Below are 15000 nucleotides of genomic sequence, written 5' to 3' on the forward strand. Positions count from 1 at the left end.
TCCACAGGCTGGCATTGAATTACTTCACCTTCCCATTCACCTGTAGTTCCACATGTTAAGATGTCATTTGGTCCTGCAGAACGATATCCACTTTCACAGGTATATTTTAAGACAGTGAAGGCTTCGAATTGTTTCTCACTCGAATTGTAAGTCGCATATGGTAGTTGGGGAGCAGGTGGGCAAATCACTGGCAGGCAGTGTGGCATTTCCTTATCCCAGTTTCCATCCGCATTACACATTAAGTCTTTGTCCCCATCCATGCTGTAGCCTGGATTGCACACCACCTCAATAGAAGACCCAAAGAACAGACCACTTAGGCGTACCTTTGCATTCGAGGGCCCTTGAGGCTTGGTGCAATTTACAATGTTACACACAGGAGAGGACTCGGACCAGGTACCGTCTGCTTGACAAACACGTAACTTGGGTCCAGTCATGAGGTAGCCTTCATTACACTCAAAAGTAATTTTGTCTGTGAAATCATATGACTGACCTATGTGATTACCATTTGCCAAAAGAGGTGGTGGTCCACAGCTGATCCTCTCGCATGCTGGCATTTCTGAACTCCATTTTCCACTCTCCAGGCATGTAGCATTCCGCCTGCCATTTCTGCGATACCCAGGAGAACACTCGTATTCCACGAGTGAGCCACAGGAATTATCATCACCTATAACTCGCCCATTTGGGATGCTAGCAGGAATTTCACTACAGTATATTCTGTTGCAACTTGGTTCCTCTAGGGTCCATGTCCCATCTGTATTGCAGGTTCTGTAGCGTGTCCCATTCAACTTGTAACAAACCTTGCACTCGTACTCTATTGGGGAACCTACAAACAGGCTCCCATCAAAGCTTATGTAACCATTTTCAATCACCTCAGGTGGGTCACAGGTAACAGCAATACAGCGAGGACTAGAGCCGTTCCAGAAGCCGAAAGCTCCACAGTATCGCTCAAAGCTTCCCTCTAACACAAACCCAAAGAAGCAGTCATATGATACCATAGAACCATATGTAGTTGTTGAGAATGAGAGAGTTCCGTTCCCGATATCCGGTGGATCTCCACAGTCCATGATCTCGCAAGTGGGTATCTCTCCCAGCCATGTCTTATTCATCTGGCACAAGAGTTGAAAGTCTGCCCCAACAAGGCTGTAGCCAGGATTGCATACATATTCTGCTTGACTATTAACACCAGACCCATGGTAAACAATATATCCATTCTGCACAGGGGGTAACTCAGAGCAGAACTGTTCGTAACATCGAGGTTCTGGTGAATCCCAGTCACCTGTTTCCGTGCAGTGTCTTCTTCGGGCACCAAGGAGTTTATATCCAAGACTGCAGTCATATTCAACTTCTACACCATATACATAGTCGCCCTTTTGTACCTGACTGAGACCACCAGCATTTTGTTGCGTACTAGACTGAGACAAGTCTTCATACGATGTAAATGTCTGACCTGTATTCTGCCCAATGTAGTCAAAATCTGTGGACTGACTTGTCCCTAACTGAAAGCCACTTTGTTGTCCAAAGTCTTCATAATCAGAAGACTGTCCTGCACTTTGAGAAAGATCGAAGCCACCTGCTTGCTGACCAAAGTCGTCATAATTAGAAGACTGTCCTGTAGTTTGAGAAAAGTCTAAGCCACCTGCTTGCTGACCGAAGTCTTCATAATCAGAACCCCCAGCACTCTGTAACTCAAAGCCACCTGGTTTCTGCCCAGTATAATCATAGTCTGTGGTTGACTGGCCTGTGTTCTGTGAATAATCAGAATAATCGAGCGAAGATTGACCAGTACCATGCGAGTAATCATAATCATAACCATCCGGCACCCAGTCAGGGTCCTTGTCAGAACTAGACTGACCAATACTCGGAAAACTCGGAAAATCTAGACTGCGTTTTCTACGAAGTTCAAACTCCCCGGACGCCGTTGGAAGAACCAATGTATTGTGTCCAGCTGAAGCGTCCTGCGGCCTGTGTACGACTGAAACAATCCCATTCGCGGGCTTGCTGGGCGGCGAACACGTAGCAATCACACACTTGGGAACCACACCATTCCACTCGCCTTTACCGCCATTGTCGATACACTCGGTGAGACTGTTCCCCTGTAGAAGGTACCCCAACTCGCACTCATACGACAGAAGATCTCCTACTCGCCACACATCCTTTTCGGGCACGACGGCGTGGGCAGGCACAGTAGGGTTGGGGCAAGGCAGTGCTTCACACGTGGACCAAGGCCCGCTCCACTCGCCATCAGCATCACAGGAAAGGGTTTTTGCCCCTACCACGACGAAGCCAGGCTCGCACATGTAGACGGCTTCCCTGGAGGTGGAGGAGGCTCTCACCTGATGGAGGCCGAGTCAGGGGTAAACACATCTATCATCTAATGTAGAAGTATATATATATACATATATGTATACATGTATATCAACCTATCGTGTGTGTGTGTGTGTGTGTGTCTATCTATCTATATCTATCTATCTATCTATATATATAATATATATATATATATATATATGTGTGTGTGTGTGTGTGTGTGTGTGTGTGTGTGTGTGTGTGTGTGTATGTGTGTATGTATTTTTTTCTTATGTGTATTTATGTAATATACATGCACATAGAAATGGAAATGGACATAATTTATCCACACAGTGTAGGTTTGTGTGTGCGTGTGTGTGTGCGTGTGCATGTGCATGTGCGTGTTCGTATTCTTATCGAACAGCGGAATTCCCGACTCCAAGCAAATCCGCCCACCTTGACCCTGCCGTTGAGGACGGCCGGAGGCTTCTCGCACTTGGGGACCTTGCACTTGGGGAGCGGCCGCGACCAGGTGAAGTCGTCCTTGCACGTGACCATGGGGTCGCCGTCCAGCTTGAAGCCTGGGTTGCACTTGACCTCCACCTGCTCCCCTGGCCGCACGACGGGGCCTCCTACCGCGTATCCATCCACAATGCTGAGGAGGTGGAGTGGAGATTGTTATAATAAAGTCTTATTATATTTATTATAAAATCTTATATTTATCATAAAGTCTCATTATATTTACTATAAAGTCTTATATTTATTATAAAGTCTTATTATAATTATCATAAAGTCTCATTATATTTATTATAAAGTCTTATTACATTTAATATAAAGTAATTATATTTATTCATGCGTGCGTCTTTCCACTCCGCATTTTTTTGCTGTTCGTTCGTTGTTTACTCGTTGAAAGGATTGAGGTCCAGGGATGATTACCTGGGCATTTCCCCGCAAGCCTCCGACTGGCAGGCAGGAGGAGCCCCGTCCCACTCTCCGTCGCCGCCGCAAGTGAGCACCGCAGGACCGTCCATCAGGTATCCTTCCTCGCAGGCGAAGGATATCTGGTTGGTGGGCATGTAGTTCCCGAGATGACTGGTCACCTGGCCGTTGGGACCCGCGTGGAGGTCAGGACACTTGATCACTGCGGGGAGGAGTTCTGCAGTTATGGCGACACTCCTTGGTACCTCTTTGATTTGTGTCTCCAGTTGTAGGCGTCTGCATCTCTCTCTCTCTCTCTTTCTTTCTTTCTTTCTTTCTCTCTCTCTCTCTCTCTCTCTTTCTTTCTTTCTTTCTTTCTCTCTCTCTCTCTCTCTCTCCCTCCCTCTCTTTCCGTAAGACTAATTTATCTCTATCTCTCTCAACCTATATTCATCAGACTACTCATCAATCTACTTATGCTTAGCCAAGAGCAGGAAAGACCCTCCCCCCCGGCCGACCTTCACACTCGGGGTGTTCTCCCGTCCAAATGCCGTCGTCCTGGCAGGTCCTGGTGCTCACCCCGCGGAGCACGAAGCCGGGGTTGCATGTGTAGGTGACGGCGTCGCCGAAGCTGTATGCGGTGCCCTCCACGTGTCCGTTCAGCAGGTACCCAGGGAAGCCACATGTAACGCCTGTGCGGAGGAGACAGATGTGTTATTTATGCTCTTTCTCACTTTATCTCTCTTCTGTCTGTCTCTCTCTCTCTCTCTCTCCCCACCCTCTCTCTTTCTCTCTCCCCCTCTCGCTCTTTCTCTCTCCTCCCTTTCTCTCTCTCTCTCTCTCTCTCTCTCTCTCTCTCTCTCTCTCTCTCTCTCTCTCTCTCTCTCTCTCTCTCTTTCTCTCCCCCCCTCGCTCTCTCTTTCTTTCTCCCCCTCTCTCTCTCTCTCTCTCTCTCTCTCTCTCTCTCTCTCTCTCTCTCTCTCTCTCTCTCTCTCTCCCCCGCGCTCTCCCCTCCCCTCGCTCTCTCTTTCTCTCCACCCCTCGCTCGCTCTTTCTCTCCCCCCTCGCTCTCTCTTTCTCTCCCCCCCCCTCGCTCTCTCTTTCTCCTCCTCCCCCCCCTCTCTCTCTCTATCTTTCTCTTTCTCTCCCCCCTCTCTCTCTTTCTCTCCGCCCCTCTCTCTTTTTCTCCCCACCCTCTCTCTCTCTCTCTTACTCTCTCCTCTATTTCTCTTTCCCTCTCTATCTCTCTCCTCTCTATTTATCTTCCTTTCTCTCCCTCTCTTTTCTTCTCTCTTTATTTCTCTCTCTCTCTCTCTCTCTCTCTCTCTCTCTCTCTCTCTCTCTATATATATATATATATATATATATATATATATATATATATATATATAATCATATACATATATACATATAGACACACACACACACACACACACACACATATATATATATACATATGCCAAAAGCGGAAAGAAGTAATCTGATGCAAGTTTTTTTTCTTTCTTTTTTTTAATACTTACGCCGACATTCCGGTTCTGGACCGGACCACATGCCATAGACAAGGCACGTTCTCTCAGAGTCGCCGCTGTACAACTTGAAGCCTTGGTCGCACTCGATGGTTGCCACTGCACCTGCACCTTCGCCGCTCACCTGCACCTGGCCGTCGCTGGGCTTCGATGGGACGCCGCAGCCACGACAGAAGGTTGACGGCTTCACCTGTAGGATACAGAAAGAAGGGTGCTCTTTTGTGGTTTATCTATTGGATTGAGATCGAATACGACTTCAGCTCAGGTGCATGTGGATAATTATATACTTTTATGAAGGAGAAATAGAAAAATGAAAATGTATGTGAACTAAATATCACAAAGTTTAGAACATGGCAAAGGTGAATGGCATATAAATACGAGCAATTGCTCAGGGAGCCTCACCTTGACCTGCCCCTTGATCCCAGCTTGGAAGTCCGGCCATCCGGCGAAACTCCCGACGTATCTGTCGCAGCGGGAGAAGGTTCCTGCGACGTCGGCCAGCGAGAGCTCCTCGTCCCACACGTTCAAGAGCGTGATTTCTCCTCGGAAGGACTCCTGGGGACTGTAGCTGCCGCCGCGCTGGTCCTGCTCCTGTCCTAACACCAGTGTCCCTGAGGCTACGAGGAAGGGTAGAGATCGGAAGATCTTAATGGTAATTCAGTGGAAAACCTGCACAAACAAAAGTATGTGTACACACCCAAGCACACACATGCGTGCGCAAATGCAAGCACGTGCAGATACCAACCTTCTATGGTCGTATTCGGTGCCAATCCAGTGCCGCTGTCGGCCAGGTTGCCGTCCAGGTAAATGGCCCAAGTACCGTTAAGGCTCTTCCAGGTGACACACACAAAGTGCCACTGCCCGTCGTTGGCACCGACGTCTGTGATGCGCTTGTCGCCGTTCACATACAACACAAAACTGCAGTTAGATACAAAAAATATATATGACATTTTCAAAGGCATAAACATAAATCTTTAATCTATTTGTATTAATGTGTATCTCATATAAAAATTATCACACAGATATATCATCAATTCATGATATATATATTTTTCTATTGTCTCATCCACTTCCTTTCGCCTGTACCCTTAAAACTCCTCTCTCTTCACATGGGTTGACCCCCCCCCCTCCCCGCCCTTTTCCCTTTGTACCCACCCGCTGTAGTCAGTGACGGTGAAGGCGTTGTCATGGGAGTCCGTGGCGTAGCTGAAGGGCGTCCCGTAGTTGTCACGATCATCGGTTTTCATCCAGAAGCACGCCGACGACTGAGGAATGAGACGAGGTGAGGAGGGAGGTAGGGGAGAGAGAGAGAGAGAGAGAGAGAGAGAGAGAGAGAAGAGAGAGAGAGAGAGAGAGAGAGAGAGAGAGAGAGAGAGAGAGAGAGAAAGAAAGAAAGAGAGAGAGAGAGATAGTGAACGATAGTTCTGTACATGTCAGCATTTCATTACGAAATTACATAAGAGACGAAAAAAAACGTTTATTTTTCTAACCAGCATCCAGGATACTCACGCTGTTCATGGGACCAGAAATCTTTTCTATGGCCGCGTAATCCAAAATTCCTGACGTGGGGAAGTCGAGGACGAAATCCGTTGACATCTCTGCGGATTCGAATGAGTTTAGTGATTCGCATATCGAGTTATACTAATGAGACATGAGAGACAGGTAGTGCATATTGCTCACACTTCATTATTTAGATGAAAATAACTGAATAATATTTGTATTAAGAGATTGTATATGAATCACTCGCTTTAGTTTGCGACAGAATATTGCTCTTAACTGCGCGAATAAACGTACCTGTTTCGCAGTTGGTGCCAGTGTATCCAGGGTTGCAGGCGCACGAGAAGCCGTTGACCCAGTCCGTGCAAGTGCCACCGTTCTGGCACGGGGCAGAGGCACAGTCGTCTGTGTTTACTGCGCAAGTGTCGCCTTCGAAACCTGGCTCACACACGCACCTAACCCGCAAATTTGTTTAGTAAGCGAAAAGAAAATATGGAATTTAAACTTTTGCTCTGTGTAACACTTTTTTGTTAAATCACACCGTTTGGACTGGTAAGATGAAAGAAATAGAAAAAGCATTTAAATTTCTACCATGCTTATACGGTATACATTTAAGACAATAATGAAATCCTGAACTTTTATTAAAGGGCACAATGTTATGTAACCTCAAGTTAAATATACATGCTGGCTCACTGTCTTATCAGTAAAAATAGCTGATGTATCTTAAAAATCTTACTTGAATGCGTTGACCTGGTCGATGCAGAGGCCGTGCTCGCAGGGTGAGGACTCACACTCGTTGATGGGCGTCTCGCAGTACCGCCCCGTCACGCCCGGGGGACACACGCACAGCACGTCGTTGAGGCGGTCCTCGCACGTCGCCCCCCCTGCGCATGGGGTGGTGGCGCACTCGTCGATGTCTATGTCGCACACCTCGCCTGAAATAGTTTCGAGTTGGTCCTGTACTTCGCCTGCCCTTGTGAGGGGGCAGCGATGATGTTTTCGTGGCAATAGGATTTAGAACAAGATTTACAAATAGGGCATCGATCTTTGCGAATGAAGCAGACTTATCTTTACAATAATAAATGGTCCATTGCAATATTTTTATTGGCTAAATATTTTCTGCTTCATGCCAACAACTTACCAGTGTAGCCACTCTGACAGATACACTTGAACGAATCAGTGAGGTCGGCGCAGGTGCCGCCGTTCTGGCAGGGGTCGGGCTCACACTCGTTGATGTCGACGTCGCACTGGGAGGCCGTGAAGCCTGGCGGACACTCGCAGTGGAAGCCGTCGAGCATGTCGATGCAAGTCCCCCCGTTGAAGCAGGGGTCGCTCTCGCACTCGTCGATCTCGGTCTCGCACTGCTGGCCTGGAGGAGGCGGACGGGGGTTGGAGGATGAGGCATTAGGCTCAGGAAATTACGGGGTTCATTATTCAGGGTTGAGGATTTGCAGGGATTTCGGAGTGAATTGCAACTCGATTCACTAGATTTCAGTATGAGATACCTAATTTATGGTCCGTGCTTTCAGCCAAATATGATACCCAAAGGAAGTTTAAGGACCTAATGATTTACCTGAATACCCGGGAATACACTGGCACACGTATCCGAAGTCCAAGGGGCTGCAAGACCCGCCGTTGAGGCAAGGTGTGCTGAAGCAGTCGTTGATGGTCAGGGTGTCCAGGCTGGTGTGCGCCGCCTGAGCATAGTAGAGGTATGTCAGTTGGATCAAGACGTGATTTACACACTTACACACACACACACACATTCTTTGATTATTATCGGAGAAAAAAAAAAAACATCCGCCAGCTTTCTTTCCTTTCTTTCAGTGATGTGAACCGTACCTGATCTCCCTCAGTGACGCCATGGCATTGGAACAAGGAGGTGGAGCCTTGGCCGTCAGTCTCTGCGCCATGGGGGCACCTGGAGACAGGGAAATGATTAGTTACCCTAACGTAAAAAAATAATAAATATATTTCCCATACTTATAATTCTGTCCTTGTAATGTTTATCCTATTATAAGCAAGGGACAAGCAAATTTATCTACTACAATAGGACTGGAACAATAACAACAGCATTTCGCTGACACGTACCTGAAGCACTCGGTCTGGCCGCTCTTCTCCTGGAAGAAGCCAACGGGACAGTCGAAGCAAGGCTGCAGCCCCGTCTCGGACACTGCGCCAGGGGGACAGGCCGCTGGGGAACGAGATTTCGTTAGTAAAAGACGTGACAACGAGGCCGATCATGATATCTAGAAAGTATTGATGTACTACCATCAAACCAGCAGTTTTAATAGCCTTTTTTTCATGCAGGTACTTCGCTGTACATTTACTGCCTTGTCTGGTACAAAATATGATCTATATAGTCCTGAGAATTTGAATGCGCTGCAGTTTAGATGTATAACAATACATCATACTTTTATGATTTGTTTGACTCACGCTGGCACTCCTCGATGACCCAGCAACCTCTCCTCCAGGTCGTGGTGTTATGCGGACAAGAAGCGCACGAGAGAGAGGCGTACTCGTCCTGGTACTGGCCGAGGTCGCACGTCACGCACGGCTCCAGCCCGTCGTCGGAGAAGGACCCAGGCAGACACTGGGCTGTGGGTCAACGTGGAGTCGGATGGCGTGGGACTTTTATCACGATTTTATACATCATATCATTCCTGTTTCACTTCCGGCGGAATTGTGTAATGGTTATCATCATGAAGAAATATAGTCTCGCAGTGTTGCCTATCCTCGGATGGGAGTAAAGTCTTTTATGAACGGCAAGTAAATATAACAAATATTGAACACTCATTCAAGTTGGGACTCACCTTTACAGTCCTGATCACTCTTGGCACTGCTAACTTTCGTGGAGGTGTTGGAGGGACACACGATACATGACACTTGGCCCTCTTGAGGCTGGAATGAACCTCTCGGGCACGGCTGGCACTCCTTCAGCACCACGTTGAAGAAGGTACCAACAGGACACTTCACTGCAAGTTTGGAAATTGGGATTATGAAACGAAAAAAATATGACGTGTTTTTTTATGATAATGTAACGTGCTGTATTTATTTAGGGTTTAAAAGCGTTTTAAGCAGGGGAGCGCTTGAGCAGGAATTCTTGCCAATAGGCCAAGAACTGTACCGTTCCCTGCTTAAATCGCTCTCCAAGGCAGGCAGGCCCTGTTAAGTGATGCCAGACATGTGGAAGTGTCTTTCTATAAAGAACAAATCATAACAGTCATTGGAGAACATAGAAATGTCAAAATAACACACAGCATATACAAACTCGGGTTTTAAAAGCAATAGACAAGTATTCCCACCAACAATCTCGGAGAGATACCTAATGTATAAATCGAGAGTGGAGTTTATTCCATTGGCAGTTGGTAACAGTTTGAGCGCGCATTTCAAAACAACTGACAAGCTAGCGCCGCATCAAGATGGCAGAGTGAATCTACCCAAACGTCTTAACAAAGCGCAATATTTTCTCCTATATTCATATAGTGTGCCTCTAAAACAATGACACACACTTCCGATTGGCAGCTCTTTCATTCTGACGCGTTATCAAAACAAATGAACATCCCTGAATTAAAATATAGGCCTACCCATTCCCATATATCCGATTTTATGAGGTTAAATATAACAAATCATCGAATACAATATCAACAGAAGAATGTTGCTAGAATTTCTCAAACTTTTTTCACTTGAAATATTCTCTATTTCATAGAATAGCAGATATATTCTCGATTTAGAGAGACGAGGAGTAACAGTACAGTAAGAGGTAAATTGTTCGTCTTATAATGATTTATTATTCATAAGTAAATCACTTTTTATTCCCATAATCTCCTTTGTTTTCAGTTAATTTCAATTTATTTGAATATGATTTAAAAAAAATTACAGAATCAGATACCGTGAAAAAATTATTTATCACCGCTTGACTAAGCAAGCGCAAGTCTAGTCATCTACGGCGGTCGCTTGAGGAAGCAAGCGAAATGCTTGAGTTAGCAAGAAAAAGGCCCTGCTTAAAACGCCTTTACTTCCTGTTACAGGATTAGGTCATCAAATTCATGTAACAGCATGTATTTTGGTGTCACACATATTTGATTTCCCCCAGGATAGAAAAAAAAATATTTACATTATTGCATCTTCGTCATTGTGTTTCAAATGTTTAGAATATTTAGAAATATTTCAATAACATTTAAAAAATATATATAAGAATATGCAGATATTTTTAAAATATGAATATGAATTGTGCGTTTATATCTGATTTTTCCCCAGTATAGAAAAGTTTGTATATTTATGCTTATATATTTGCATATCCGTAATTCAAAACGCTCATGTGCTCATTGAATAACTCACCATTCACGTTCCAACCAGCCAATTTCTTCATTCACTCACACTTCACTCTTCAGTCACTCACATACACACTCACCGCACTTGTCACCCTGCGAGACGCTCCCGGGTTCGCAAAGGTATTCTGGGTTTTCCTTGAGCCTTATGGCCGCCACGCGGAGCTGCCGTTGGCCAAAGTTCACGTCTAGCTGGCCATCGCCCGCAGCTTTAAGAAGGCCATCCATGGCATCTCCTACCTGGTCCTTCGCTCCTGAACCGTGACCTGTGATTGAGAAAGACTTAAATCAGGTATGTGCATTTTAAAAAAGTTCTAGGGAGACATGGTAACTATACAAAGGTTTATTTTCTGAATCATTGATCGCAAATAGTTGTTATAAAGACAGGAAAGACGAAGAAAAAAACAACGATGTTATAAAGACAGGAAAACGAAGAAAAAAAAGCAAGCAGACTACCTTCTACAGTGAATCGTATCTTGAAAGTTTTCTTGCCCTCAGGGGGCGCGGTCGTCGTCGGATCGAGGTCCCCAGGGAAGATGATGGAAGGGGAACCGTAGTCGACATTGTAGTCATTCGACGAGATTTCATCGCCGGGGAACGAGGGGAAAGGATCACTGTCGTTGTCCCTCGCTGTGCGATTTTTGGCCTGCGTTTCGTCAACAGGATGAAGCCCCGGGATCTTCATGCCACTCAGCTGCTTGCCGGCCAGTTCGCGGAGTCGTTTGGTCTTGTCCTCGCCGAACTCCTCCGAGAAAGCCTGGAGGAAGTCGTTGGTTGTGAAGTCACCCTCATGAGGACTCAGTTTGGTGAGGAAGGAGTTGAAGCGCACCGTGCTGACGTCGGAGGCGAGGGATTTGGAGATAAGGTCGATGAGGACTCCGAGGTAGTTCTCGCCCCTACTGGTGGCCGGGGCCTCAGTCGTCGTCTTCTCGCCGAGAAACTGTTGAATCGTCAGGCCGAACTGCCTCTTCCACCGCTGGATGTCGTCGAGCACATCGAACTCCCGCAGAAGAGTGTCTCGCTTGACCCTCCCTCCCGCCACGCCCGCCGCGCCCCTCTGCCAGTACAGCCAGCCTGCCTCGGAGTGCCGCTGGGGCCAGTATCGGTTCAGGGCGTCTTCTTCCGCCGACCTTCTCCTCCTGAAGAATCCAATGGAGTTGAATTCTTCCTCTGCGTCGGCGAGGATGCTCTCGCACACGGCTTCCACCGCCGCCACCTCGCACACCACGTCATCAGAACACATGGCCGTAAGTGCGTCTTCCAGTTTCTTTTCTAGCTGATTTTCAACCTTAGAAATGAGAAGATAATTTCAGTTTGATATGAGTTGTACCAATTAGAGTGGATTTGGAGAATATTTGCCTTACCTGTCTTTAATCAGTGATAAATAGTGCAATTTACCTGTCCCATGAAGAAGATGTCGTCGCAGATTGAATCATCTTCTTCTCCCATTGCCATCTCGCCGTATTGGGAGATGCTGTTTGACACGGACGTCACTGAAGTCAAACAACAACAGCAATAATGACGATGATAATGATAAAAAGAACAATAGCAATGATAGTAATAACAGTAATGATAATGCTACTATTACTGCTACTGCTACCCTCCTACTACTGTTACCATTGCTACTACCACTACTACTGTTACTGCTACTACCAATAATAAAGATTATAATAATAATAATAATTATGATAATAATAATAATGATAATGATGATAATAACAATACCCATGTTAGTGCTAATAATAATAATAATAATGATTATATAACAAAAATTATAATAACGATAATATTAATAATGCTAATAATAAAACCAGCATTAATAACGGCAAGAATGATGGCAGCAGCAAAGAAAAAATGCAATTAATAAATTATTAAAAACTAAAAACTAACTAACTAAATAAATACATATAACGTATAAATAAGTTAATCAGAACAAACAGCAAACGCACCCGAGCAGTCTGGGAAGGGCATCGGATTCTCGTCGGGCAGCCACATCCCATCGTAGGCGCAGAAGTAGTCCTGCTGGGGCCTCATGGCGAAGGCGTAGCTGTCGTCGCAGGTGAGAGTACAGAAAACGGCGTCAGGATTCTCGGTGCAGTTGGCCGCTCCGTTGATAGGGTCCACGGGCATCTGGCAGGCGTGTTCTGTGGGGCAGAGGAAGGAGGGGTAGGTGAGATGTGGGTGGAGGGGGGGGGGTCGGTTGTTTAGATTGTGTGTGTGTGGGGGGGGTATGTCCTTTTCTTGGAGGGTAGGAGAGAGAGAAAGGAAGAAGAGAGCGATAAAGAGTGAGGAAATGAAAGGAAAAGAGCGAGGGAGGGGGGGAGAGAGGGAGAGGAGAGAAGAGAAAGAGACTGACAGACAGAGAGAGAGGGTGAGTGAGTGACAGTGTTAGTTTTGCTGAGTAGCCATACATTTTAATAACACCGTAAATGACTCAAATGCCCTTTATCAATATGTTTAAATGTTTCATCCTTCACGTCCGCAGTTGCATACTTTGAACGGTGATGGTTATGTTGCAAGTTGCCACGTTGCCTGCCGCGTCTTCCGCCCAGTACTCGACCATGGTGTCTCCTTGAGGGAACTGCCCGGGCTCCTTGGATCGCGTTATCTGAAGCAGGCAACCTTAGTTTGAGATTTAGACAGATTTTCCTAGAATTTATGCATTGCTTTACATAGATAAGGATAAGGATAATGCTACTAATGGGAATTATTGATATGACTACAGTAAAGAAAGTGACAGGGCTACTAATAATTATAATGGAGTATTGTAATGATAATGTTAATAAACATAATTATACAAATGATGATAATAGTAATAATAACGATCATAGTTCAAGATGAGAGCAATGATAATATTCGTGATAATCTTGATGATGATAACGCTACAACTAACAATAAAGATAAATATATATATATATCGACGATAACGCAATTTCACTTCAATTTGAAGACACGAAGCAAATTTCAAAGGAAAGATAATTCAACATGACCAGTCTTCATTTCCCAAACGACCGTCACCCTCACGCAAGACGCACTTCATCTCACCTTCACGTCAACTCCCGAATTATCCGAAAATACGGGTTCCTCCCAGTACACGTCCACCACCTCCTCGTAGGACAGGAAGACAGGCGGGGACAGGCACTCGTCTATCCGTGGCGGTTCCTTGTCTGTGGTGTTATTGAGAGATGTTGAGGTGGTGATGTTGATGGGATGATCTTGAGCACGCATGTGATGGGATGTTGAGGTGGTGATGCTGAGTATGTATTTGATGAGATGTTGAGGTGGTGAAGCCTAAGTCTTATATTTTAAAATCTAAGAAGTGTTCAAGTAAACTAACCTTTTTGTCTTATTTTTTCTGTGACGTTACAGCCAAACGTGCAGGTAAAATGTTAGTACTAATATTAACAGATAATAATACTAATAATGATAAAGATAATGATAAGTTATAATAACAATAGTGATAATAAAAAACAATAATGATAATGATAGTTATAATGATGATAATAGTGCAAATGAACAAGATAATAATAACAATTATGAAAATGATAATCTTACCTACAACGGTGACCGAGAATTCGCATGATGCTTTGTTCCCTAGTTTGTCCATGGCGACGTAAGTAATGGTGTGGTTCCCTATTTTCATTTTCATGGGCTGACTGGTGGCGGGGACTGTGTGTAATTTTATCTTGCCCTTGGAGTTATCTGAATGTGAAATTAACCATTTCCTTATATTCTTATCTATATGAATGACTCATTTATTTTCTTCAACGTTTTATCATCACATAATCTCGCGTTCCTCCCGATGGTATCAGAAAAAACGATTAATAATTCCTGAACTTATATAAAATACAGCAGGAGAATTCCTCAAAGTCATCAGTCAATGTAAATAAAAACAAAGAATTCGTACCTTTTACATGTGGTGGATTCCATGTGACATTCGCATAGACTTCGTTTGGTTCAGTCTCTGTTGTTATGTTCTCTGGGCACTGAATCACTGGTGGAGTTATGTCTGGCCGAGGAAAATAAGGAGATGGAATATGTAAGTACATATGGTTATGTATGTGTGTGTAAGTATATTTTTGTATTTATTTATTGGTAGATATATCACATGTATATATATTTATATACACATACATGTAATTATACATATTGTTTGTAGTGTTAAATTGTTTAGGACTAGAGACAGTTTTGGGTATTATTTGATTAATTTGTCTTTCTTTCATTTACACAATGAATCATATTCGTTCTAGGCTTTTAAATTCTTAAGGAGCCAGCTGATCGAACGCAAGACTCTTACACCTGACGACCTCGAACAACGACCACACGACACGTACCTACGCACCGTGGGGACTTATGGCCCTCCGACCACACTCCGGGGTCGATGCAAGTGGTCTTAATCGGTCCGCTTATCTGGTAGCCGGGGTCGCAGGCGAACTCGCACCTCG

The 15000-nt window shown here is 45.0% G+C and overlaps 1 protein-coding gene across 2 annotated transcripts in view; it reads right to left on the bottom strand.

Moving 5' to 3' along the window:
- LOC113818545 (sushi, von Willebrand factor type A, EGF and pentraxin domain-containing protein 1) overlaps positions 1 to 15000 on the bottom strand; it is a 51177-nt gene that overhangs the window by 13977 nt on the left and 22200 nt on the right. For both annotated transcript variants that reach the window (XM_070127821.1, XM_070127820.1), the window contains exons 10-35: positions 14890 to 15000; positions 14463 to 14564; positions 14111 to 14257; positions 13601 to 13722; positions 13049 to 13163; positions 12505 to 12699; positions 11954 to 12048; positions 11012 to 11843; positions 10639 to 10821; positions 9038 to 9199; positions 8661 to 8822; positions 8316 to 8418; positions 8067 to 8145; positions 7798 to 7921; positions 7366 to 7593; positions 6961 to 7159; positions 6522 to 6679; positions 6237 to 6325; positions 5883 to 5992; positions 5473 to 5645; positions 5130 to 5344; positions 4722 to 4917; positions 3720 to 3893; positions 3220 to 3424; positions 2740 to 2938; positions 1 to 2333 (exon numbers count right to left, since the gene is read on the bottom strand). The exon at positions 1 to 2333 is cut by the window's left edge and continues 1128 nt beyond it; the exon at positions 14890 to 15000 is cut by the window's right edge and continues 84 nt beyond it. In XM_070127821.1, coding sequence (XP_069983922.1) covers positions 1 to 2333; positions 2740 to 2938; positions 3220 to 3424; positions 3720 to 3893; positions 4722 to 4917; positions 5130 to 5344; positions 5473 to 5645; positions 5883 to 5992; positions 6237 to 6325; positions 6522 to 6679; positions 6961 to 7159; positions 7366 to 7593; positions 7798 to 7921; positions 8067 to 8145; positions 8316 to 8418; positions 8661 to 8822; positions 9038 to 9199; positions 10639 to 10821; positions 11012 to 11843; positions 11954 to 12048; positions 12505 to 12699; positions 13049 to 13163; positions 13601 to 13722; positions 14111 to 14257; positions 14463 to 14564; positions 14890 to 15000 — 6811 coding nt within the window. The remainder of the gene's footprint in view (positions 2334 to 2739; positions 2939 to 3219; positions 3425 to 3719; positions 3894 to 4721; positions 4918 to 5129; positions 5345 to 5472; positions 5646 to 5882; positions 5993 to 6236; positions 6326 to 6521; positions 6680 to 6960; positions 7160 to 7365; positions 7594 to 7797; positions 7922 to 8066; positions 8146 to 8315; positions 8419 to 8660; positions 8823 to 9037; positions 9200 to 10638; positions 10822 to 11011; positions 11844 to 11953; positions 12049 to 12504; positions 12700 to 13048; positions 13164 to 13600; positions 13723 to 14110; positions 14258 to 14462; positions 14565 to 14889) is intronic.

Source organism: Penaeus vannamei, chromosome 12, assembly GCF_042767895.1.
Source record: "Penaeus vannamei isolate JL-2024 chromosome 12, ASM4276789v1, whole genome shotgun sequence".
Lineage (NCBI taxonomy): Eukaryota > Metazoa > Arthropoda > Malacostraca > Decapoda > Penaeidae > Penaeus > Penaeus vannamei.